This window comes from Protomyctophum bolini (genome assembly GCF_963924005.1).
Source record: "Protomyctophum bolini genome assembly, chromosome: 11".
NCBI lineage: Eukaryota > Metazoa > Chordata > Actinopteri > Myctophiformes > Myctophidae > Protomyctophum > Protomyctophum bolini.
Window position 1 is genome coordinate 18,265,741 of NC_137872.1, and position 24,156 is coordinate 18,289,896.

At 42.3% G+C, this 24,156-nt stretch overlaps 2 protein-coding genes and 1 long non-coding RNA gene across 4 annotated transcripts in view; all 3 read right to left on the minus strand.

Annotated features, from left to right (window-relative positions):
• LOC308324834 (uncharacterized protein) overlaps positions 1-6,160 on the minus strand; it is a 52,219-nt gene extending 46,059 nt beyond the window's left edge. The window contains exons 1-3 of the mRNA XM_080777142.1: positions 5,879-6,160; positions 5,253-5,501; positions 1,086-1,471 (exon numbers count right to left, since the gene is read on the minus strand). Of these exons, the coding sequence (XP_080633268.1) occupies positions 1,086-1,471; positions 5,253-5,501; positions 5,879-6,074 (831 nt within the window). The 5' untranslated portion in view covers positions 6,075-6,160. The remainder of the gene's footprint in view (positions 1-1,085; positions 1,472-5,252; positions 5,502-5,878) is intronic.
• Positions 6,161-7,737: 1,577 nt separating this feature from the next.
• On the minus strand, positions 7,738-12,687 carry LOC308324046. The gene is made up of 3 exons (XR_013964869.1): positions 12,378-12,687; positions 9,112-10,928; positions 7,738-8,713 (listed from the first exon to the last, which is right to left on the minus strand). It is a non-coding gene; the product is annotated as an uncharacterized lncRNA (long non-coding RNA).
• Positions 12,688-13,806: 1,119 nt separating this feature from the next.
• On the minus strand, positions 13,807-23,903 carry farsa (phenylalanyl-tRNA synthetase subunit alpha). Of its 2 annotated transcripts, none has more exons than XM_080775761.1 (13): positions 23,729-23,903; positions 21,875-22,012; positions 20,917-21,006; positions 20,673-20,791; positions 19,596-19,688; positions 18,144-18,272; positions 17,859-17,974; positions 17,427-17,511; positions 16,979-17,078; positions 16,355-16,520; positions 16,137-16,214; positions 15,746-15,860; positions 13,807-14,098 (listed from the first exon to the last, which is right to left on the minus strand). In XM_080775761.1, exons 1-13 carry the CDS (start codon positions 23,873-23,875, stop codon positions 13,993-13,995), a joined length of 1,482 nt encoding a protein of 493 aa, XP_080631887.1. In that variant the 5' UTR covers positions 23,876-23,903; the 3' UTR covers positions 13,807-13,992. The 2 variants fall into 2 exon arrangements, with proteins under 2 accessions (XP_080631887.1, XP_080631886.1); XM_080775760.1 differs by having other exon boundaries at positions 16,355-16,523.
• Between the last annotated feature and the right edge of the window lie 253 nt (positions 23,904-24,156).

A 24,156-nucleotide genomic window follows, 5' to 3' on the forward strand; every position in this document is an offset into this window, starting at 1 on the left:
CATTTCCCACAAACATCACAAACCTTTGCAATCTCATCCTTGTGAGTTTTCAGGTGAAGTTCAAAATCCTCCTCGGTATTAAAGTACATCCCACACAGCCCACAGTCATCTTTAGGGTGACTTTCCAGATGATTCACCAATGAGACTTTGGAGTTAAAATCATTCCCACACACTTTACATATGATTTGCACCAGCTGCTCTTTTGTGATCACCCCTGTATCAACATCCCCATCGTCATATACAGGAGTGGTACTGGTTACAGTTATTTTTTTGTGTTTTAAATGAGTCTGCATGTGTTTTCTTAATGTAGAGTACCTAATGAAATGTTTGCTGCAGATGGTACATGGGTATGGCTTCTCCCCAGTGTGAATGACGTGGTGTCTTGTCAAATAGTACTGAAGGCGGAATGATTTACCACACAACTCACATCTGAAAGGCTTCTCCCCAGTGTGAATTGAGAGGTGTTTTGTCAAATAGTATTCAAGGCTGAAGGATTTACCACACACCTCGCATGTGAACAGCTTCTCTGCCGTGTGGGTCTTCATGTGTTCTTCCAAATTGGAATGTCTGGCAAAGCATTTTCCACAAACATCACAAACCACTACTTTCACATTCTTGGCAGTTGCAATCTCATTCTCGTGAGTTTGCAGATGAAGCTTCAAACTTTCCTCTGAGTCACAGTGTGCGCCGCAGACCCCACAGATGCCCTCAGAGTGTTTTTTGGCGTGATTCACAAGGGCCATTATTTTGCGAAAATAAATCCCGCACACTTTACATATGACGCGGTGCTTTTTTGACTTTTGCGCTTTGCTATCCTTAATATTTGCGTTGCCATCCCTGTCAAGCGCAAGAGGGGTTACAGTGACTGTTTTGTGTTGACTCTGCACGTGTCGTTTTAAGGTAGTATAATCACCGAAGCATTTGCTGCAGCTGTTGCAAGTGTATGGCCTCTCCCCAGTGTGGACCCGGAGGTGTCTTTTCATATTTTGGTGCATGCTGAAGGATTTACCACAATCACTGCATTTGAACGGTTTCTGTCCCGTGTGGATCCTTTTGTGTGTTTCCAAAGTGCTAGGACAACAAACCTCTGCTTTCATGTGAGTTTTCAGGTGAAGTTCAAAATCCTCCTCTGTCTTGAAGTGCATCCCACACAGTCCGCACTCATCTTTAGGGTGACTTTCCAAATGTTTCAGAAATGAGCCTTCATAATGAAAAGATTTCCCACATACTTTGCAGATACAGGATTGCAGATACATTGTCTTTTTCTTCGTCCGTGGTGTCTTAACAGTCGGTGTGCGATGTTGTTTGCTTGGCGTTGGCGACAACTCTTCATTTCTGTCACTGTCTCCATCTTGAGTAGCATTCCAGTCATCATCATCTTCGTTTTCAGCCTCAGAGAATCCTGGAGATGGGACCTCTTCATCAGCCTCTATGGGCATCTGCTCAGCTGAAGTGAAAGGTAGAGGTTCTTCTACAGCAGAAAAGGAGAAGTGAACATTCAGCAATGATTAAACAACATCAGTATATCACACATCTCAAGGTTCTCGCTTTAAAATGTTAAATGGAGATCATTTCTCTGTAACCGTAGTAACAATTTAAGAAACCATTTTCATTTAGCACACAAACACATTGAAGAATCTCACAGACAGACACACACACACACACACACAATCAATAAAAGCTCTCAACGCGTAAGTCGAGTAGGCTTTTCACAAATTTTGTACACCACCATATATGACCAAGTATAATACAGGGTTGCGCAGAGCGGAAATCACTGCAGAGGGTGGTGAAAACTGCACAGCATATTATAGGCTCCTCATTACCATCAATTGAGTCCATAGACAAACAGCGCTGCCAGTCTAAGGCCCAGGCCACACGTATATGGATCTTTTGCTAAACGGATATTTTCGTCCCTGCCCATACGACTCCACACACAGGATAAAATCACAGGATAAAATCACTGCAGTAGCAGGTTTCAATTGTAGGCTATATTATACTTGATTTTATATTTATACTTATGAGGTGCCAATCATATTTTATAAGTAAGGAATAAGTACCGCAAGCCAGCTAAATTGTGAGTGGAAGTGGAACATGTTTCTTTCATTGTCTGTCAGCATGTCACATGCAATATGTGCGTAAATCCCAACTGGACTTTTCTCTCCATATAATTTAAAAATAGACACTTTAGAGTACTTTACCATTGCTCTGGCGACTTGGCAAATCCTGCACAGAAAATAACAGCAGAGTCAGACATGTCCGCACCGAGTCAGTAGTAGAGTCAGATCTATGGAAGTGTCCACAACCACTTGTGAGCTTGTAGAGCTCTTTATTTTATAGTTATAATGTAGGCTAATAAAAGTTCACACGCGCGCTTGTCGGCATGCAGGCACAGTGACAAATGCAGTCAAGGGTGCGCCCTTTATTACCTAAACAGGAGAGCAAGGCGACCCACTGTATACTTTCTTCTCACCATTCACACCTCTCTCTCTCTCTCTCCATGACCATGAAATGGAGAGCAAAATACAGCACGAGAATATAGTTTCACATCACATGGCTATGCACACACCACGCATAGACTGTTGTAGGTGTAGCCTACTGCAATGGCATTTGGCTGGGGTCCTTATAGGTAGGTTAATATCCACTGTTTATCTGTAGCGGTACGCAATTAACCTCAAGCTTCGCACTCGGCACCAATACAAATTAAATCACCAGTCCGCACTGGACTAGTAGGCTGATATATTTATTATTGGATGCAGCAGAGCAGAGCCTTTGCTCGCTGCAGTTGACGCAACATATGATACGTTTTAAAGTTGTTAACAGTGATATATAAACATGAACAATTGGATAGATATCCGAGTTGCCGCATGCAGGCACAATTAAGCTGCATTTCTCACCTAATTATAGTAAAAATGCGCTAATAAGAGGGGACGTCATAGTTTCTCAAAAGCTCCGTTTCTCATGACTACACAGCTCCACTGATCCGGATATTTTCGAAAATCTTCACTTATTTATCCGTTTCCAAAAACCTCCGTTTGAGTGGCCGAAAACGCCGTTTGCGTGTGGCTGAAAGGCGCAAACGCACAAAATAATGTGCGTTTAGCAAAAGATCCATATACGTGTAGCCTGGGCCTAAGGCCCTTAGCTTCATCAAGGATACCTCCCTCCCAAACAACAAACTGTTCCCCCCCTCCCATTCACAGAGGGGAAAGGGCTATAGATGCCTCAAGACCTCAACCACCAGATCCAGAAACAGCTTCTTCCCCTCAGTCATTATTCAACAGATTAATTTCGTTGTACATGTGTGTAATTGTAACAGTGTTCAATGACAAAATAAAATCCATCTATCCATCCATCCATCCAATCAGACTAATCAATTTATAGCATTATAAAGAAATCTATTAAAATGTTTAATGTTGATCAAAAGTTGATTTATTGACATGAAAACATTAAAAAATAATCCCCCAAATAATCCACCTGCTTCTGTATTGATTGATTAACAGAGAAGAGTAAAATAATAGATTAAAATTGGTTATTGTTCTAAATATAGGTTTTGAATTTTTTTCAGTAGGGATGTTTTTTGGGACCAATCCCAATCATCGATTGTTTTTCTCATGATCGGATGATACCAATCTTGTGCTTAAGAGGCAAATTTGAAAAGGTCAAAACCCACGTCAAAACTGTACCTGTGTGTGGGGAGAAAGGGAAGAATGTTTAGGCGTGTCACAAAGATGCAAAATGATATTATCCTGTGGTGCCCAAGACGTCTCGGCTTTTTTTCTCTTTTTTTATCGTCTAAAAACTCTGGGCACTCAACGTCTCTATTCTGAATAAATCTATGGGCATTCTTCGTGTTAAATGGTGTTAAAGATCGGTTTCTCCGGATAGGGTAAATTGACGATCAGAGTGAATATTGGCCGATATGGCCGATCATCAGAGAATCTCTACTTTTCGGTTAATTGCCCATTGGCTCATGGGTTGGTTCACAACCAAACAATCATTAGTTTGGGTCAAGGGTCTATGATGTGATCTATGTATGTCACTGGTTGCATGGTGGTGTCTGAGGGATCACTGAGCTCTATGATCTTTAGTCTATGGTCATGCTTTTCCAGGAGGATATAACCATCCCCTCACATAGGCTGCTGTACGTGGTAGTTTAACGTCACACGTATCCTGAATTTCACCAGAATTAAATGCTGATTTTTAAGTGGATGTTTTACATTAAAGGCTGATCGTGTTGGTGTATTGTTGTGCAAGATATATTGAGCCAATCAAATATCACCATAGCCCTAGAATGTCTGTGATATCGCATACATTTCATGTATTGCAGATACACAGCCATAGATAACTCCTAGCGTGTGTTCTCACCCAATACTTAATTGTCAGTTTCATATCAATTTGAATGTGTTTTGTAAAATATGTCCACTTTCCGCAAACAGCACACAGACAACATTCTTTCCCCGTGACAGGGCCTGAAATGATTGCTGGACTGAACAAATGAAAACTTAATCTAATATAATCTAATGTTTGTATATATCACATTGTTTGCTCTTTAACCTCTACAGCACTTTAATTGACCTGGTCATAAGTCTAGCCAAGCCACAAGGCCCACGGAATAGGGCAGGATGTCAGGAGCCTAAAGGCTCATTCATAGTCTGGATTTTCGGTGGTGAGGTGACCACCGGAGCTGAAATAACGTTGAGCGGTGGTGAGTAAAAACAGAGAGAAGGGCTGGAGCGGTGGTTTGCTCTTCACCAAGGCTCGTGACGTCATGTTGTAGTTCGGTGGTTACCTCGCCACCGAGAATCCAGACTATGAATGAGCCTTAACACTCAAAACAACAAGGCCACTGAGCTGGTTATGACTCATGTTAAATGTGCTATATAAATCAAATTTGAGTTGAGTCCAGAAATTGTGTCAGGCCTGTCGTGAGCAGATAAATGTGTGTGTGCAGGTGGTTTAAAAGTGGAGGTGTCTGTCAGGACTTTCAAATTGATATGAAATATAATTTATTCAGATGTCTTCTTTACGGCAGACATCTGTAGGACCTGTGAATAATAATAATTTAGTCCCCACTCCCACGCAATTGCCACAGAGTACACACTCAGTGAAAAAGGGTTAAATACCGCCACGATAAGTCTGTTACCGGGCGTGCATATCTATGAATCTATGGCTGTGTATCTGGAATATCACAGGCATTCTAGGGCTAATGTTGTCACCACATCAATCAGATACATTTGAACACATACCTGTACCTGGTATTTTAGTTAACCTGATCTCAGGTTGTAGAAGCACATTAATCATCTTGCATTGTCGACTGATCTCTCGTTTTGACTGGTGCATTTCTCCCTTGTAGCCTGAGATCATCTTCTCAACAGCTTCCATGATCTTATCAGCAGCCACAGACAGAAAATGCTTCACAGAGACTTCACAGGAATTCCACTCCTGCTGCCGCTGAGTGAGGAGATCCTCTTCCCACACAGAGAGGTTGAGCTGTTCTTCCTCTGAGGAGCAGGAAAGGAGAAGAGAACATTCAGCAATAATTGTGTGTGTGTGTGTGTGTGTTTCTAAAGCAATCATCCTGCATTTCACCACAATAAACATTTGATTTGAAGTGGGAGTTTTACATTAGAGGGCTGGTGGTGGTAGCTCTGATCCATAGCTCTAATGCCGGCAGCAAGAGCAAGGCTATGGACCAGAGATAGAGGGCTGGTAGCCATGGTTCACATGACGCTCGTGTCATGATTATGACAGTCATGTTTCAGGGCTAGAGGGCTGGCTAGATTGAGGCAATCATGACACCAACACATACCTGGTATGTGGTATTCTATTTTATGTGATCTGTTTTTTATAAACGCACAAATCAGATTGTATTACATACCAGATATTGAATTTAACCTGTTCTCAGGTTGTATAAAAGCATCGAGCATCTTGCGTTGTCGACTGATCTCTCGTGTTGACTGGACCATTTCTTCATCGTAGCCTGAGATCATCTTTTCAACAGCTTCCACGATCTCATCAGCAGTGGCAGACAGAAACTGCTCCACAAGAATCCGAACACCTTGAATTTTACTCATCTTGGTATCTAGTTAAACGGCTATTATTATCACATTGATCAATCTGAGAATCCCTACATTGATTCACTGTTATGGAGAGCAATGGTTCTATTCTTTATGATCAAAACAGAGCCATTTACTTCTGCACTGGCGTTGCACTTCCGGGTAAACCTTTTTTTCTATATCCATTTATCAGAGGCTCTTAAATCCAGAGCCACCTGGTGGTAGAAGGCTATATCACCCTGAATCCCTGGTCGAGAAGCAAATTCTTGTAATTTTAGAGTACAACACTGGGAAGCAGCTGAAACTGAACTACTTTCTCAAACAGCCTACAAGTTTATCTTTAAACTCTAAACATTACAAGATAAAGTAAAGACTATAGACACAATGTTTCAACTATAAAAACTGAAAGTGAACAATAAGGTGAATTGTTAGTATTTGAGTACATTTATAACAGATGCATTTTACGCTCCATAATGGTTCCTAAAAGACGCAGGGAAACAGCTGACTGTGTATCTTGGGGGAGATATGATTGATGTGATGTGGTACACCGCATATACTGTATACTCACTACCTGCAGGGAGAACTAAAGTTCCTCCTAATAATACCTGATGATCATGTATTATGGTGGAAATAAAATCCATGTAAAATCTTTGAGTCATTATAATACTGATGCTAGATAAAACCAGGCTTGTTTCCATTCCATGCCAGCTTGGAAAATCAACAATGGCAGACATTGTAAACAAAGTGGAACTGCAAATTTGGAGCTGAAGCCGAAGAAGAGGGGGAGGAATTATACAAAGTAGGGTGATATTGATGACATCTCGCATATTACCAAATCAGTTGAGCGGATCCTGAGAGCCATTTCCAAAAATCCCCCTATATGAGAAAGCCTGATTGTTCAAAATTGCATATTTGTGGAGATAGAAAATACATAGACCCTTGAAAAAAAATCCCCCTTGAATTTTACATTATTAATTGTACGTCAGTGTCTGAGCAAATCAGCTTAGTGTCTATTTTTGAGGGGCGCTAGCCCCTCTTATATACAGGTTTGTGTTTAATGTTTCTTTTTAAAAAAATACATCATCTTGGCCTAACACAAACATTAAATGCCATTAACAATAAAGAGAATTTCATGTTTGTTTGACACCATTTGTTTTACATCACCTAATCAACATGAGTTAGACTTTAATATATTAGCGCCCCTCACTTCACACAGGTGTGATTTTTATCCTACACAAATTCCCATTGACAATGCATGGAGAATTTTACATCAGTGTCAGAGATGAAAGCAATAGAATACACCAAGCATTTGCTCAGTACCCGAGTATTTTCTTATTTTAATGAAGCGTTTCATTAACCCATTGAAACCTTCCTCAGGCATGGGACATCAGTGTCTGAGCAAATAGGCAGTGTATATTTTGGCATGATGATGCACAATGATAAGAGCACCCCTCACTTCACACGGGTGTGATTTTTTTAAATGAAACTTTACTGTGATTAGAACACAAAGACACAAAGCTGGGCATAGGAGGGGCTAGTGCCCCTCAAAAAAGAAAGAAAGAAAAGGGTTTCTAAAGAAACATCGTACTCTAAACAAACATTAAAAGTCCATAGACTTGGCTGCCATAGTGAGAAAAGAAGAGAAACAAGGCCTATTTCAACAAAATAATTTACACTGATGTATCACCAACACATGTCTTGAAGGCAGTGTCACTTTATTAGCTCAGTTTACCATTGCTCTGTATTGTTGATGCTTCTAATTTTTTAATTTTGCCTTGTATTGCTGTACACAACAGTACCCCTTTCCTCGTTTTACTCTTTCACATCTACTTGTAATCTTAATAATTGCGGTGCCGTATCTGGGCAACAAGTGCCGGGGAGTCAAGGCAGCCCATGCCACAGAACAGACATTCTATAGGAGCGAAACAGAGGCACTCATGGTGCTTTTTAGTAAGGCTGCAATGTATGTGCAATGCACAAGAGGTATTTAACAAAAACATAAATGGGTTAACACAATACTCCAAAACTCCTTCAGTCTCTTTACTCCAGAAGAGGGTAGTTGTATAGATGTATTCTCTCCTTGTCTTCCCCTCTCCAAATAAACATCATATCAATATGTATGCCCAGAAAACTTCCATTTGTTCATTTCTTCCTTCCTAGCTCGCAAACCAATGGTTGTATCTCAAGAGGAGAAGCCTCTCAAACTTTTGATCCGATAGCCTGTTCCTTTTTGGAGATAGAATCAGGCTACCCAGGCTAAAGAGTCTTTCTACTGAGGCACTGGAAGGAGCGGCTGCGTTATATCTAAGAGATAGTTTCTTTATCAAAGGAAATTGATTAAGAGTGTCAATCCCTGTCGCTCCTGATTTGAGGTAATCAGCTACTTCAGCTTCAGCAGGGGCATAGGTGTCATCCTCTTTAAAGGAAAAGAACTCATCCTCTTTGGCAGACCCTGTGCTGTGCTGTGGTGTTGGGTTGGTTGGTTGCTGCTCCTGCTCAAGGACCTGCTGTTTTCGGCACTCTGATAGCAGACTTGCCTTCGCCTGGTCTTTCCTCTCCCTGTCACGCAACCAACGGAGCTTAAACTTTGGCAGTGTCACCGCAGCCAGGACAGCATCTTCACTCTCCAGAACAGTTGTAAATCTTGCTTTGATTGCCTGAAATGATGTATACATTTATATAACAAGACAAAAACAACATTCAGTTATTACTTATTTTATATATATATACATACATATACACAACCACACACAGTATATATACACCTATATATATATATATATATATACACACATACAATAGTAGTAATTTCTTTTTTTTTAGGGGAGGAAATGCATTATACATTACATGCATAGTTCCTTAATGCATTTTATCTCTCACACACACACACACACACACACACACACACACACACACACACACACACACACACACACACACACACACACACACACACACACACACACACACACACACACACACACACACACACACACACACACACACACACACCTGATTTATTTTAAAGGAAATGCAAAAGAATATCAGTTCTCACCAGCACAATTGCATCTGGTAGGCCAACAAGGATTTGCAGTCCATTCTTCATTTCCAGAGTCTTGGACATCAATGTCTCCAGTGTGGGTAGGAGTGTGCCATAAAAACAATTTTCTTCTCCCTGAAGAATGTCCAGTGCCACATTAAGTGGCTTCATGACAGTACAGTACTCTCTGAGAAGTAAATGTTCCCTTTCATCGATACATTTCAGCTGTAGTTTGTAGGAGAGGGTGTTCAACTCCACCACCGGTATCCCAGAGATTCGAGCCAGGGCATCGTAAAACGAAGTCCACCTAGTTGTGCAAGGTACTAGTAGCTTCTTTGCAATAGCGTCCTCCAGGAGCTCCGAGGCCACTGTTGATTGACTGGTCTTGTTCCACAACCCTGCACACTTTGTGGTAGCGCTTCTGTAGAGTGCTTCTGTTTCAGATGTTGACAGTAACCACTTATTCACATCAGTGCATGAGATGAGGTTCAATGTGTGTGATGCACATCTCTGATGTGTGGGTACAGCAATCACATCATCATCATCATCAGCACCATGCAACAGTACATCTCCAATGTTTGTAAAGGTCACCTCATCATCATCCTCTGTGTCATATTCATCCTCATCACGTGGTTGGTACATTTTAAAGTCCTTGACAAAATTAGAGCCATTGTCCGTAACAGTTGCTGTGATTTTTTGGGATATGCCATGAGATGAGTGAATAGTATCAAGGCCTGTTGCAATACTGTCATACGTATGCCGACCTTTGAATCTTCTGCATGCCAGCGCTGCTTTCTCACGTTGCATGTTCTGTGGATTTATCCAATGTGCGGTTACGCCAAGAAAGCTTTTATTATGTGCAGTCCATATATCTGCAGTGGTAGAGAGATATTCTAATGTATCCAATTTATTTTTTAGATCATCTTCCATTTTAGAATATTCACTATCCAGGTATTTGGAAAAGGTAATTCTGCACATTTTCTCCGCTTTCACTGGTATTTTGCTGACCAGTTCTCTGAAAGGAACAGACTCCACCGTTGAGAAGGGAAGAATCTCCTCAACAACATAACTGGCAATCAATCTGCTAAGGTGGCTCTGACTCTGAGTGACATGTTGTGGCGATTTAAAATCAATTTTTGTCTGTTTAGGTGGTGTTGGTCCATCCGAGTCACTGGTGTGGGTGGTGGTAGAGGTAGGGTGAGGGTCTTTGGCCACTAGTTTTGTAGACCCATGGACTTTGTTAAGGTGCTTGAGTAGATTGGAATTGCTCCTTGTTGCTGTGGACAACGCTTTCTGACACAATTTGCATTTTACCTCAATATTTTTATCATCCTTTATCCGCACAAATTCAAAATAATTTTTGTATTTCCAAGCTGAAAAGCTCCCGGTGTCGCTGACATCTGCATTTGCCATTGTACCAACTGCATAAGTGGTTACAGTGAGAGTTTTGTCTACTGTCTTTTGAGTCTCCATGTGTTGTTTTAATGTAGAGTTCTCATTAAAGCAGAGTCCTGGAGATGGTACCTCTTCATCAGTCTCTATGGGCATCTGCTCAGCTGAAGTGACAGGTAGAGGTTCTTCCTCTACTTTGTATATTATTTCACGTTCATTTTTCACACACTGAGGAGTAAAATTGTAATGGATGGTGTCGTCCTCTGGTCTTCTGTCCTTGCTACTGCTCAAAGGTGCCTTGTGTCTCCTCTCAGTCTGCATGGACTCAGAGTTCTTCTGCCTCAGACTGGAATTCCACTCCTGCTGCTGCTCAGTGAGGAAATTCTGCTGCTCAGTGAGGAAATCCTCCTCCCACACAGAGAGGTTGAGCTGTGCTTCCTCTGAGGAGCAGAAAAGAAGAGAACATTCAGCAATGATTGGAAAGAATACATACATTTCTTACTGTTGTAGACAGTACTGCCAAAACATTAAACAATCAACACACAATTCTAACATACCTACAACCTACCTTAAACCCTCACCTAACCTGAAGGCCACATTTTAAACGAACATTCTGTGTTCCATCTGTGTTTTATGGACGCCTCAATGCTTGTCCAATGTAAGTCACATGGTTTGGCCAAACACTTGTTTGATGTGGGGAGGGGGGCAATCAAATAGCATTGAGGCGTCCATAAAACACAGACGGAACACAGAATGTTCGTTTGAAATGTGTGTATGAGGCCTAACCACGCGGGAGCAGGCCTCATACACACACATCAAACTAACATTCTGAATGTTAACAGAATGTTCGTTTGATGTGTGTATGAGGCCTTACCTCATGCAAAATGCAAATCTCTTGACTCCTTCAAAACTGCTCTCAAAGGGCACTGCAATTTGAAACTGGCCCCTGTAAAATCTGAATCCCTAGCCCAAACATTTAAACTCTCGTAGAGGGTTTTTTAATCGAAATAAACCTCTACGAGAGTCTAAATGTTTGGGCTACTGAATCCCCACCCACAACTTTCCCCCCTCAATGTAGCCTATATGTTTCTTTTCCATTTGACCTACTCTATGATGATTTCCTGTTTTGACTATATAGTTGAGTATATTCGTACTAAATGTTTTGATGAATTGAAAATGGTGGGCCCTATTGTAAACAAGTGTAATACTTTATGGTGTCGTCCACTCAGTTAACAGAGTTGTACTTGTCTTGAAATGTACTGTAAACTTTCTGCAAACCGTTAATACATCAATCAAACCACGCGGGAGCAGCGCGAGTTCGATCGCATGTCCGACCGCTGTTTCAGCATGTCGGACCTTTGGTGGTATGTCGGATCTGCGTGTGCACCCTGAACCACACCAAAGGTTCCAGACGGGACGAGACGGTTACATTTTAGCGTTCGTCACAGCGGTGTGATATGTCCTGTTGCACGTCGACCTAGCCCTGGTCCTTACTCCTTTGTCAGAAATATCCCTGCCCAGGTCGAAATGGGGTCGAGCCGTCCACAAACAGTGGATTAAACCCGCCTTTTCGCAGTATTGTTTCCAAAAAGTAAAAGGCATCAGAATTCAATAGCCCAAACCACACCAATGGGTCGCCATGCATGATTGAAGTATTTACAGTTTGCAGAAGGGATATATTACATGAAAGCACAACTCTGCATCTACTACTTACTTGTTTGCAAGGTTGTATCATGGCGACGGTTACGAGCGTCGTGTGAACCTAATCTAAAATGTTGGGCTAGTGTGAACCATGGTGGCTAACAATAGCACACATACCTTCATGCACTGACTTTTGCTTGGTTTGTTTCTCTTTCAGGTTTATTGTACTTGTACATTGTGTAACATACCTGATAATTTATTTAACTTGATCGTAGGTTGTAAAAGCCCATCGATCAACTTGCTTTGTCGACTGATCTCCCGTTTTGACTGCAACATTTCTTCCTCGTAGCCTGAGACCATCTTTTCAACAGCTTCCACGATCTGATCAGCAGTCGCAGAAAGAAACTGCTCCACAAGGAACCGAAGACCTTTAGTTTTACTCATCTTCTTGGTATCTAGTTAAACGGATCTGATCTGCCCAGTGCCCGTTAACGAGAGCAGAGCAATGATTCTGTTTCTCTCTGGTTCTGGTGGAAAGTGTGGTGACGCGAGGGTAGGATACTACTACTAGGTTCTGTAATGTAAAACGACAGCCAAGCAAGCAACGAGTCTTTGTTTACTTCCGCTGTCCTGGCGTTGCACTTCCGGTGGTCTTTTTCTTTTCTTTTTTAAAGTGAAAGAGCGACTTGATGGAATTAAAAAACAATACCGTTACAGGCAGCACTGTACGTGTACTCCAACACCAGGGGCTAAATTCCTGAGTACTCCAAGGAGGCCACCTTCTACCACTGCAGATGAAATGTATAAACATACTCTACCATACAGACTGGTAAATTATGTTTAGTCATTCAAATTCAGTTACAGGCTGCAGAGTTAACTTGAGCATTGAAACTCATTTACCCTGATTTAGTGTTACTGGTCATGTTTTCCAGAGTCAAACTAATCTCAATGGCATGGTAGTGGGGAATGCTATATAACCTACTAGGCAAAAAGGGAATACGCTGAGAATTGCTTCAATTAAAGAGCACTCATCAGTTCATGAGCGGTCACATACTGATTTCCATCTTTGAAATGTATTCAAAATAAGGTTCATTCATCTCATATATGACCCATTTTATTACGTAGTTACGTGATGAATACTGTCTGGTATAACAAGCTGCAACTCCCTGCACCAAATCTTGAGGTGGGTATTACACAGTATATGTCAATGAAGTCAGGGAAAGTGTCATCGCTCAATCTCAGATGCCTGCTGACGTCAGATACACAGCAAAATCCACAGTGCCAATTTGTAACACATTTGTACACCTTTTGCAGTTTTATAGTTCAGAGCTTCCAATCGACTCCAGTCATTACTTATGTATCCCTTCTATCTGAACACTCAAAGCCCCCTCACTCTCAAAAATGGGAATTCCCCTTCCACCTCGAGGCTGATGCTAATCCCAACCTGTGAAATTGCACTCCCTAAATCTTGTGATTTAAGGATTTTGTGAAATAATAGAATCTATGATTCATGACAACAATAAGAGATCCATTGATAGCAGATCAGCAAACAATCGTGAAGTTTGTTACTGAATGTATAATGATTTAATTGCCCGATTCTTCAGGGATCTTTCACCACATGACAAGGTGTTCTGAGGCTTGCAGTACTAACAAATGACACAGGCCAAATGCCTGCAATATGTTGAAAACATGTTTTATTTGACAATTGTTAAATCCCATAGTATCTTTATGTATCCTGTACAAGTGAGATTTGGTCAATGTGGCTGTAAACCCAGAGGTCCAGTTGGGATTAAGGAGGAGTTGGCCCGTCCAAAAAATAAAAGCATTTAGGAGTCCAGTCATCATACAGGGTTGTTATTGATCTCAAGAGTCCAGTCGACATACAGGGCTGTCGTACACCATTTGCAGGTTGACTTTATGTCCTACCAGTTCTCTGATGTTGTTGATGCCATACTTTATCATGGTGGGTCTGGAGAAGAGACAAGTGTTTAGCATTAAAGTTCATTCATAGTTTGTCAAACAAAAGGCATGCATTTTAAACAGAAAAAAAAACAGTAAGACGTTGATGCACTTTGTACAATGAAGCCTGTTTTTTGCTCATTCATATGTTGGCATCACCCTCGGAAAATAGTCACATCTTCAATCGCTCAGGCTGCATCCGAATTGCTAGGGTTGTTCCCTACTCCCTATTCCCCCCCATACGGGGATCCAGACTCTAGTGGACTCTATAGTGACTACAAGAAACCAGTCAAAACGCTGCTGCTGAATTTCCGCTAGGAACAGACTGTATCAAATAAGTGACTGCAGGCTGTCACCTCCCTGCAAGGACAGTTTAATTCTAAAGTTATTTTTAAATTCATGAATGAATAAAGAAAAAATAGGTTAATGAAAATATGTTTGCAGGCATTTAGGCCTATATATCTATGATAAAAAGGTTATTTTAAAATAACAATGGGCCTATGATTATTATCAATACATTAATATTAGGCTATATCCATTATCCATCAATATGAAAACATTGACAATATATGAAAATATCAGCAGCATGATTGATTAACCACATGAACCCCCGCTAATCCTGGGGCGGGGGGATACGGCAAAAATAGCAGATCTATAAGCAACGCGCGACGTCCGTGTTGTGAGCTTGTATACTTTTACTTGGGTACTTTTACTTTTGGTAAAGAATTACCAAAAGTAGCCGATCTACAAGCTCTGCTCACAATACGGACGTTTGGTGTTAACAGAAACAGCAGTCCAATAAATGACTGCCTACACAATGAAGTTTTAATGCATTTATCGCAATTCAATGAAATAATGTTAGATAGCATATTTTTTCATGGCAGGAATTAATGATTATTAATAAAACATATGTTCGGACACAATTAATATGTGTCTCACATGCATACGTATTTAGCCTACGTTTGTGATAAAGAATCTCACAAATATATTCTACAGCAAGCAACTGATTCCTCTCCTAATGTCATGCGCTGGGCCTGGGTGATACAATGAATCAGATTAGTAATACTATTGCAAATGAGTAGATTTATTATTAAAAAAATAAAACAATTTCAAATAAATGCACAGATCATTTGTCTCGAGATCTGTAGCTTCGAGATCCGCCAGGGAAGAAAAGTTTAAAAAATTTAAAAAGTACATTTGTGTTGAGTTCTTTCACTGGTTCAACTTCTGCCTCTTCTGAGTTTGAGCTCAATGAGCGCATGCATGCAGAAGCAGCACACGTGCGCAAACACGTGCATGTGCGCTCAAGAGCGAGCTTGCGCAATGCATTATGGGGCAGATTTGCTTCGCTGTGTTTTTGTAGTGACCATCGGATGCTCCCTACAATTCCCGGTGCATTGTGGGATACTTCAGTCCACTACGTTAGGGTGCAAAAATGCTCACTACATATTCGGACACTATAACAAAATGGCGGAACCCCAAAGTAGTGCACTATATGGGGCATAGGGAATGAATTCGGACGCAGCCTCAGTGTGTCATAATGTCGTCATCGCAAAGTGTTGTGAGCTGGTACACCATCTATTTTCAGCAAGCAACCCTGTGTCATGTGATGCACGCCGTCGAAACACTTTGAACATGAAGGTGTACTAATGCCCACCTCTCCAGTGACAGTCCCCAGGCGATGACAGTCACGTCCTCGGGAAGTCCCATGGGGAGCAGCATCTCTGGCCGGAACACGCCAGAGTTACCCACCTCCACCCACTTCTTCAGGCCTGGAGACATGAAAATCCATTAGAGGTAGGAAAACAAACATTCAGCCAGTAGATGTAGCACTTGTACAACACCTCTGCTGGATAGGTTTAGAGCTAATCTGAGTTCCCAGGGTTCAACCCAACAGCAATCATGTAGTCTGCAACATCGTAACGCAATGGCTGCCTCCAATAAATTAATTTCTTCCCTCTACTGGTATTTAAGATGTTATCATTGTTATTGTGTGTGTGTGTGTGTGTGTGTGTGTGTGTGTGGGTACAGACAACGACACACTGTACCTTCATGGTAGCTGAACACCTCCATGCTGGGCTCCGTGTATGGGTTGAAGGCAGGTTTGAAGCGCAGTTTGGTTATTCCTGTGACACAAAGCAAGAGGTTAGATTCCTACAGTATGACTGCCAAGCCACTGTAGTCAACAAGCTAGTGATTATTAGATCCCGACAGATCCCCTATTGGACTCCAGTCAACAAAGTATATAGGTTTAAAGTTGTTTAACCTAGCTTGGTGAAGAACTGATGTAGGATGCCCATAAGGTCCCCGAGCGTGAGGCCGCGGTCGGCCACCACTCCCTCAATCTGGTGGAACTCTGCCAGGTGGGTGGCATCCAGAGTCTCGTTACGGAACACTCTGTCGATGGAGAAGTACTTGACCGGAGTGAACTCCTTCTGAGGGGGTGGAACAGATGGATGGGTGGTTAGGGCATGTTGTGGGCACAGACAGAGAGAAAAGAAGGGTGCATGAGTGAATGATGTTGCAGGTCCATGTTCTACCAGATGATTTGAAGCAGTGGTTCACAAACTTTTTAGCTCAAGACCCAAAAGAGTAATTTGCTAGTGAAAATAGCAGATCTACAAGCTCACAACGCAGGAAAGTCTATTTTCACTAAGTCTTATGTATTTGTTTTCCAATTTATGGAGTCTGTTAGATTTATTCTATAATGAATTAAAAATGTTGCTTTTTGGGGATTCAAAATAAATAAATAATTAAAGACCGTTTGTGTGTGTGTGTGTGTGTGTGTGTGTGGGGGGGGGGGGGTAAAGCATGCGTGTGTTTCACTATATCCTTTTAGACCAGGTGTATGACAGTACTCTAATACTCTAAGTATTTACTAATCAATCACCTGCTGAGCGAGCTTGTACAACATGCGTGAGCTGACTGCTGTGGTGTGTGTGCGCAGGAGGTTTTTCTGGGCCTCTTCGATCTTCCAGTCATATTTGTACCTGCAGAGCAAAACCGTCAGACACTTCAGCATGGTCATCGTAGCGCTTCATGTCATTCAGAATTGTGTCGATTTAAATTATACTCAACTGCAAAATGAAACACTGGGTGGGAATAATATACATTTATAACTGTATGGCAACCTCGATGTATGCATTAGTGAGTAGTGACTCATGTCAGCAGACTCTGGTGGACAAATTAGCATTCACACAGGCCTCATCATTATGGTTTCTCATTGCTTCACAGCAAAACTAAATGTTTATCACGGTTATACTTTATTGTATAATGGAGTATAATTTGTGCTGGATGTGTCTGCTATTCTACTCCTTCAAGAAAGGTCGTGCTCTCACCCTTGAGATCCGTAGCCGCCCTCAGAGTGAACCTTCTTGACTCTCTCCAGGTAGTCTGTAGGGAACTCATGAGCTAGCGCCGGGTCTGAAGATCAAACAAATTAAATCGGATACCAGGAATGAGTGAGTGCCTATGGAAATGCATAAATGCTAGGACCCACACAGGTCGGTAGCCTGACTGTTATAGGTTTGGTTGAGCTATCGGACATTGACAATATCTGTATCTGCAAATAAGCAACCACTGTATACCGATTTGTAATCACTTTCAACCTAGCTTGTTTTGGGCAGCAGTTGATGTACAGTACAAGCTCACCATGTATCGCAGCTTGACATTGTGAGCTTGTGGATAGGGCATATGTGGGGTTTTTTACATGTGCATTTTACATTAATTTCTTGTTCATTGTATACAAAGTTAAAAGCATACATTCTCACCAGACAGGAAGAAGGTGTCATGCTGGTCTCTAGCAGGGTGCTGCTGGGGTTGGAATAGAGAGTCAAAGTTCCAGAAGGAGCTCTCAATGAAGTTGTTGGTCGGCATTTCTGTGAAACTGAACACATCAGGATGGAAGTCATGGCTTTAGAATAGGCCGTGTGCGCGTGCGTGTGCGCATTTGACATACAAAATCCTTCTACGGCTTCACTTTGGACATCAGACGTGATCAGAGGAAATGACTGACAGCGCTGTGTGGTGACAATGCAGTGGGTCACGGTGCTCACCCCATCTCCAGGAAGATCTGTCTGAACTGTGTTCGAACCTTCATGAGCGGGTGGAGGTGACCACAGTCTGGGGCTATGCCCATGGCCTCAAAGTTGTACGGCTTGAACTTCTTCTCCTTCCAGTTGCCACTAGAAGCACAGCAGTGAGGACATATATTAGAAATACTACTGCAAGTTGCATTTAACAGTGGTTATCAATCAAATTTTGTGTGTGGCTTTTCTGCCTTTATTGATATTTTCAAGTAAAGATAGACAGGAAAGAGAGAGAAGGGGAGATATGCAGAAAAGGTCGTCATGAACGGGACGGGACACGCTGTCAGGCCAGAGCCTATATGTGGCAATGGCATGTGCCATTGCCACATATGGCCAGCAGGCGCTTCCGATCAACATTTTAATTGTTTCAGGGGTCCCATTTGGAGGCGACAGGTGCCCACCCATTTACTTTTTTTAAGTGGTGCAACCACTTCAAGGATCAGCAATGTCTGTCCCCATGTATGTCTGTCTGTTTAGGGTACCAACAGGGAGCGCTGTTGCACCACTCACTTCAGACAGGTCTGATGTCTTTAACCCAGGGACAACATGAACACTGTAAACTAACCCGACAACTGACTGGGATCCCTGGTGGTCCCAGGACCCGAGTGATACTTAAAAAGTGGAATTTATGGTGAAGTATCAGTAAAAGGTCAGACTGAAAGTTCAGTATGTGAGCAGAACGGAACAACTTTACAAAATCATTATATTATCAATACAAAGACAGCAATGATGATTAAATCAAATAACCAACTACCCAAAGCAAGTGTTTGTTTTCGTCTGGCTATCTTTACTTGTCCCACCCTGCCTTTAGGACAAAGTCCTTGTCTTTGGACTAGTCCCCTTCAAATGGGTGATGTTCTTGCTCTGTGTCCTGTGTCTGAGACCATTCACTGCCACGGACAGGCAGAGGACGACAGACTGGACACTGTGGACAGTTTGCAGGGCTGGAGACTGGAATACGCACAACCTTTGGATGCACCTTTTGTCAGGACATGACTTTGCTGGAGTTGATCTTTGTTTAAGGTTAGTTTCTGCTAAGTGTGGGAAACCTATTCTAAGTAGTTCCGTTTAAGATTCTGCATCAATGCAGTGACCCGACATGTAATGGCCGTTTACTGCTGACCTGGCCTCGGTCGGACAATAGTGTGAAGTTGCAGTTACTTCCGGGAACAGCAAACACTACAAGGCTGCTACGCCAACAATGAACTAAATTTAATTGCAAAACCTAAAAGCCACAATGCACAGTCCGTACAGAACCGTAGATAGCGAACTTCAATATTAACCGAGAACTGCAATGCTCAGCTGTCCACTACTGTATATATTTTTTTTTTATCACAAAAACAGGACATTAAAGTACTGCGAGTTCTCCACGCATAGATAATATCCATGCCAACATGCCTGTGGATGTGCTGCTCTCACCTGGCGATCATCTCTGCAGTGAGTTCTGTCTCCTGTTTGGTGATGGTGGTGCTGAAAGACTGACCCTTGCTGATCCAGTAGGACTTCACCGTCCTGAAAACCAAACAACAGTTTGTATGAGTGCCAACCCTCTGCAATGGACAAGCCTTCATTTACAGAAAACAGTGTTGCATTTCAGGAAATAAACACTTACTGCAAGACATACCGGTAATCTAATTTTACAACTAAACAGTACACTCAATTAAAAATCAGACATACCGGTAATCTAATTTTACAACTAAAGAGTACACTCAATTTTAAAAAATCACACGTGTGAAGTGAGGCGCTCTTATCGTCATACATCACATTCCGTGCTCAGACAATCAAATCATCTGAAATTTGGTACACACAAACACACAAAGCTGGGCATAGGAGGCCCTCAATAACATTTGACCCAAGACATTGATCGTTTGACCAGATTGTAGCTGTTGAACAGCTGTCCTGTCCCATGGCACTGTGTGTGAAGTAGATACAGTACCCATTGTCAAACATATAAAGTACTAAGGTCCCTGCCCGCTGGATGCTTTTCCGTCGGTTTTCCGAAAAACGCGTCCAGTGTGCAACCACCTTTACTGTCCAGATGGCATATATATATTTTTTTATAGTTTGTTTTCTCCTGGCAATCTTTCCTTGTACCACCCTGCCTTTAGGACAAAGTCCTTGTCTTTGGACTAGTCCCCTTCAAATGGGTGATGTTCTTCCTCTGTGTCCTGTGTCTGAGACCATTCACTGCCACAGACAGGCAGAGGAGGACAGACTGGACAGTTTACCCTTGGTCTGGAGCCTGGAATACGCACAACTCCTTTGATCATCATGGGTTTATTAGTTGGTGGAGCATACCCATTTACACGCACCTCGACAGTGGGTGCAGGGCCAATAAGGCAATCATGGAAGGAGGTACGCACACCATTCTTTTGGTAAATAATTACTTTATTGAATAAACAACGTTTCGATCTTAGTAGATCTTCGTCACCGGGCCCTACCTCCTTCCATTTATTAGTTGGTGGAGAAATCCCCTGGTGAGTGTTCTTTACTTACACTTCAGAGAGTAGCTTCCTCTTCTTCAGTTCATTTCGGTCCTTGTCGTCCAGCAGGGAGGCCTGGCCGCTCTGTACCTGCAACAGTTTTTCTTTGACCTGGTCCTCTACGCTCTCCACCTTAGAACACACACAGCTCATTAGACCGATATTGAATCATACAGCACATAATGCACAGACAACATACAATGACAGAGCTGAACACTCAGGATTTATACTGTAGAGAAAGGGATGGGTGCACTTACAGCCTTGAAAATCCTGTCTTGTTCCTTGTCAACTTTGATCCACTTGCTGGACATAGCCTTGGTGAAGCCCACCTTCCCAAAGGCTAGTTTCTGCATACACACAGAAAATAGCATGCGGGTGAAATCACCCTGTATGTATTCTGACAGACATAGGGGTTTGAACATCCAGCAAGTCCAACCCAGAAGTCACTTCGCGTGGCACCACACAACGCTATAAACGGCCCCATCACCAACCTTAATCCAGTAGTTTTCCCACTATTACTAACCCTTCGACAAACCTAAACATAACCGCAAGCACGTTGCAACACGGACCAAAGCAAACTTCACCATTTGCGGCGGACACAAAAATGATATGAGCAGGATTTGAACCCACTCAACCCAGCACGTATGGATTGAAAGTGTATTACATATAAAGTACTAAAGGTCCCTGCCTGCTGGATGCGTTTTCTGATTTTTAGCAACATTTTTCCATCGTTTTTCCGAAAAACGTGTCCAGTGTGCAACCAGTGTTTACTGTCCAGATGGCATATATTTTTTTTATAGTTTGTTTTCTTCTGGCAATCTTTCGTTGTCCCACCCTGCCTTTAGGACAAAGTCCTTGTCTTTGGACTAGTCCCCTTCAAATGGGTGATGTTCTTCGTCTGTGTCCTGTGTCTGAGACCATTCACTGCCACAGACAGGCAGAGGAGGACAGACTGGACAGTTTGCCCTTACGCACAACTCATTTGATCATCATGGGTTTATTAGTTGGTGGAGCATACCCAACGAGGCATGCTACGAGCAAGAAGAGGAAAAACCCCACCCAGAAGGGGAGGGGTTGGGGAAGCCTCGCCCAACTCCTCCCATATGTCTGTCAGCACAGCACAGGCACAGACACCATGTTGAAAAGTGGTTAAATGCCTTTTTATGCCATGAGGTGTGGATGCCCTGGGACCTATCCTGTTGTATTGTCACTCACCATGAGTTCATTTCTGGGTATGCCCTCCACAGGGATGGAATTGAACACTCTGGCCTCATGGCTGCCCTGCTCGGCTACCTCGTTGCCCTCGCCTGTCAACTCCCACTGTTTAGAGGAGCGTTGCTCGGCTGAGATTACCTGCACCAGGAGAAAGATGCAGGGCAATTACAAGAAACATTTTAGGGGTTATCACCAGGTACTGACGTTGGACAGATGGAGCTAGTGGCAACAGAAGCTAGTTAACATTTGAAAAGTCATAACAAAACAGTGAGTGCACAAACAAAAGAACGTCAGAAATGTTGACAACGGCCGGGAGGTTGTGATTTGTGACAGAGAAACATACGTTTTTGGAAAAATAAATATAAAATAAAAGATGCACAACGGAACGGAATCAGCAGCGCTTGCTGCACCTGGCAGTTATGACTTGTTTTAATATATATTTGGGTGAAATACTTTATAAATTAGACACAATTTGATATGCATTAACAGACCCCCATTTAATGTTAATATAAGTTTTATTATCAGTGTGACTGGACTCACGGACCCCAATGAAAGATATATTTTATTGATAGACATGAATTGCTCTTATATTATGGTCTGTCCAGAATTCTTTACTGTCCATGTACAGGAACAGTGAAACTCCCGATGGAAGGAAAACTCCCCTAAATAACTGCATCAAGATATTAACGTGAAAATAGTAATATGGATAATTTCAGCAAGAAATCTTGGATTGCAATATTGTCTCCAATATCAGGAGCATTTTGCAACTTTTTGCCTGTACAATCCACTTGATTGATGATGCTTCAATTGTACACAGCATTGAATCGAATCGTGGCGGTTTTAGCATTGTCCCTGTGGTGTGATGTGTCCTGTTGCACATTGACGTATGTTTGGACCCAAGGAGTTGCATGATGACCCTTTGGTGTGGTTAGGGCTTTAAATTATCTTTTTACATCGTTGCTAAAGTGGGAAAATAGAGCAGCCTTGTGTTATGGAGGAGTGTAGCAGTGGCTTCAGCCTGATGGCCTAAAAGTCAAATATCTCCTCTGAGTCATAGGGATATCCCTTTGGATTAGTGGCCAAGATGTTGACTTCCCACATCACGAGGGACCCCGGTTCGATTCTCAGGTGTTACAAAAGTAGATTTACTCAAGTAGCTACATTGATACTACTCAAGTATTTCCATTTTTTATAGACTTCTCTCTGGCACATCTCACAGGCAATTCTTAAGTTTTTATTCCACTAACCAATGAGTTACAACAATTTATCGTGTAACAATAAAATACATACCCTACATTAAAACTTACACCTTATGATGTCAGCAAATAACTAATTAACATAACCCCGACCAGCTGCAACATTGATTAAAGTGATGAACACAATGCATGTAATACTAAATACAATTCAATGACATGATTGTGAAATTGACGGTCCATAATGAGCGGGTTTTTTACGTTTGGTAGCCTAGTGTAGAGAGTGGGCACTTGATGCAAATATTTGTAGACTTTAAATAATCATTTTGAAAACAGACTACTCTAACAGAGGCTACATTGTGGTATTGCAACCTTTGCTGAGGCAAAACTAATCTAAACAGAGTACTTCTCCCACAATAAACTGTTATTGCATCAGTCACTGAATGAAAATAAACACGGGGTCGGTGACAGCAGCAGGAGGCAGGACTCAGGAGCTGAGGAGTCCCGACTGACTTAGTGACTTTAATCGAAAATAGCTGATCTACAAGCCCACAAGGCGACGTGAAAGAAACGCCTTCTGAGCTTGTTGATCAGCTATTTCCCCCGCTACACGGGCGTACGAACGGAACACAAATGTAAGCGGCTCCCAACCCAAACTCACGTCCCCGAGGGCCTGCAGGCTCTTCACTGCGCCGACGACCATCTGGTGGTCCACGCCGAGGTCCGCGGCCAGCCCCAGGCTGTCCACGCCGCCGTCCGCCTTCTCCACCCGCTGTAGAAGAGCCTCCATCACGCCGGCGTCCGCCATGCTTCTTTAGTGTCGAGACAGAGCGGACATGACGTGTCTCTCTTTATGAGCCGTATGTGTTGGAGTATAGTGACGAAACGAATGTGTTGTTTCTCTTGAATACCGTTACCGTAAATTACTGTGTAGCCTAAGATTTAGACTCGTTCGATTCTGAGTCTGACATGATACATAATTTCTGATTTCTCTATCATGTCAGGATCGATAAAATACTACGAGAGTCTAAATCTTATAGGCTATAGCATATAGCATTACTGTGGTTCAGTGTAGTTGACCACGGACCC

Coding starts and splice junctions, on each gene's coding strand:
- farsa (XM_080775760.1), bottom strand. CDS start 23,875: ATGGCGGACGCCGGCGTGATGGAGGCTCTTCTACAGCGGGTGGAGAAG. Junction 17,975..18,143: donor CAGATCTTCCTGGAGATGGG/GTGAGCACCGTG, acceptor TGATGTGTTCAG/TTTCACAGAAATGCCGACCA. Junction 15,861..16,136: donor GGTGTTCAGCTACCATGAAG/GTACAGTGTGTC, acceptor TCATGTCTCCAG/GCCTGAAGAAGTGGGTGGAG.